The following is a 1,920-nucleotide window of genomic DNA, read 5'->3' as shown; positions in this document are numbered from 1 at the left end:
ACCATCGCGATGCCTATGTTTGCACGTGCCGATGGCGCTCCGCTTGTGGGATCCGGTCCGACGCCCGATGCAATAACGCAGCCCTGCTGGCCTGGCAGCACGCCCACTTTGCGTGGCCAGCTGCTACCGTCACCGAGCCGTGGCTGCACATGTGCATGACTGCAGAACAAACATCTCGGAAACAACAACGTAGATTTTCGGATAGCAGACGTCAACTGGTGTCACACAAATGCCTCTTAAAACAAGGTCCTCAGAACTTATTCGTTTGTTTCTGATGCTGCCTTGAGCGTTATAAGCGCATACAGCTGCCCTCGCCCCAATCAGTTCTAAATGGCCGCATGCCAGTTGTTAAAACATTATGTACAAAACACGGCCCCTGGAGGTCGTCCAATTGTCTGGCGTTGAAAGCATTGTATAAAAAGACGTTATACTGTCCGTCCTCCAAGGCCTATCTTGCTGCATCGGCACATAAACTGAGTGCTGAGTGTTCAGGACATTGGTTAATTGAAAGCCTGCATGCCGACAAAGCCGCGTCGCACGGTAAGTTGATGTCGAGGCGCCATTTGACACCGGTCTGTGGCGACGTCCATGGGCTTACCAATCCCACGCACCCACAAAACGGGCGTTTCGTACGGACTTTATAGCTCCACGAGCGTAACACCAGCAGGTTTCAAATCGATGTAAAAGTATTGCCAGCGTGGAACATAACCACTTGCACTGTGCCGCACCCAGGTGTCATTAAACAACCGGTAAACGTCTGAGGAGGGCCTTCAAACAAGGCGTGCCATTCCTCCGCCTCCGGGCGCCCCGTGCTGGACGGCACGCGGTCCTGACGTGTAATTGTCCCGAGAATGCGCTAGAAGTGGGCGTCCCAGACCGGACGTCACGCCATGGTGACGCGCGCTCACGGCCGGCGCAGTTACGAACCCCGGCCGTCTGCGGGGGGCGGTTCGTGAGCTTTAACCGCGGGCCGTTCGATCCTCGTCATCACTCCGGCGCCCAGGCCGATCCGATGGACAAGCGTCGCAGCCTGACTCAGCCCCTGGCCTGGGACCAGACGTAGAGTAGAGGCTCCGTCGACCGACTGAAGCACGTGGCTCACGTGAAGCCGAGGCAGCTGAGGCAAATCAGCCGCACCGTCTGTAGAGGCGTCGGCAGTGTAATCATGGGCAGCGGCTGAAATCCCAAGCGTCAAGGCGGAAGCAAGGCGACGCAATGACAAGGTCGCACCGTCTGCACGACAAGCTGCCCTGCGCGCAGTCAGCGGCGGCGGACAATGCCTCTCGGACACGGTGAGGTCGCGCCCCTTGTCCATCAACCCGTCTCCGCCCAAGCCAATCACAGCGCGAGGCGGACCGCCGACGAATCTGTAGCAGCCGGCGCGCGCCAAGGTCATGGGGTCACGCACGCGCTGCTCTCCGACCCGGACGCGGTCTGCATCAAGGAGCCGCCGCCGCCGCGAGGGGCGGCCGCAGGGTCGGACCACCGCGGCGGTCCATGTGACGCGGCGCTGATAGATCGGGCGCGGAGGCAGCACGGATACGGATACGCGGATACGGATCGCAGCTGGGGGCGACACGTGCCATCACTTTAATGATGGCGCAAAAATTACTGGGCCCGAAGCGGAGCGAGCGCTTTTGATACAGTCATGGGTGAGGTAAGCGTCCAAGATAGAGGAGGGGTAAGCAGAATTGAGGGCCAAATTGCAGTCCGAAGATACCCTGAACTGAAAGTGACATTTCTGAACCGGACAACCCGAAAAACATGCATTGTACGCACAAAATTCGGGATACCCGTTCCATTTTGAGAAAATTGGGAAGCGTGAACCCTCCAGCTTGCAACCTGCTGTCATGTCATTAGTACGCTGACGCCGAATCTACAGGAGTGGTTTCGAACTGAATTAAGTATTTTAGACTGCCA

General features: G+C 57.8%; 1 protein-coding gene across 1 annotated transcript in view; it reads left to right on the top strand.

Moving 5' to 3' along the window:
- Positions 1 to 1,215: 1,215 nt before the first annotated feature.
- Positions 1,216 to 1,920, top strand: part of LOC119100458 (E3 ubiquitin-protein ligase UBR4-like) — a 2,773-nt gene continuing 2,068 nt past the window's right edge. Inside the window, exon 1 of the mRNA XM_037223551.1 lies at positions 1,216 to 1,292. Coding sequence (XP_037079446.1) covers positions 1,216 to 1,292 — 77 coding nt within the window. The remainder of the gene's footprint in view (positions 1,293 to 1,920) is intronic.

Source organism: Pollicipes pollicipes, unplaced genomic scaffold (assembly GCF_011947565.3).
Source record: "Pollicipes pollicipes isolate AB1234 unplaced genomic scaffold, Ppol_2.1 Scaffold_4881;HRSCAF=5763_pilon_pilon_pilon, whole genome shotgun sequence".
NCBI lineage: Eukaryota > Metazoa > Arthropoda > Thecostraca > Pollicipedomorpha > Pollicipedidae > Pollicipes > Pollicipes pollicipes.
The sequence above is the reverse complement of the archived record's forward strand: the minus strand, read 5'-3'. Positions and strand labels throughout refer to the sequence as shown.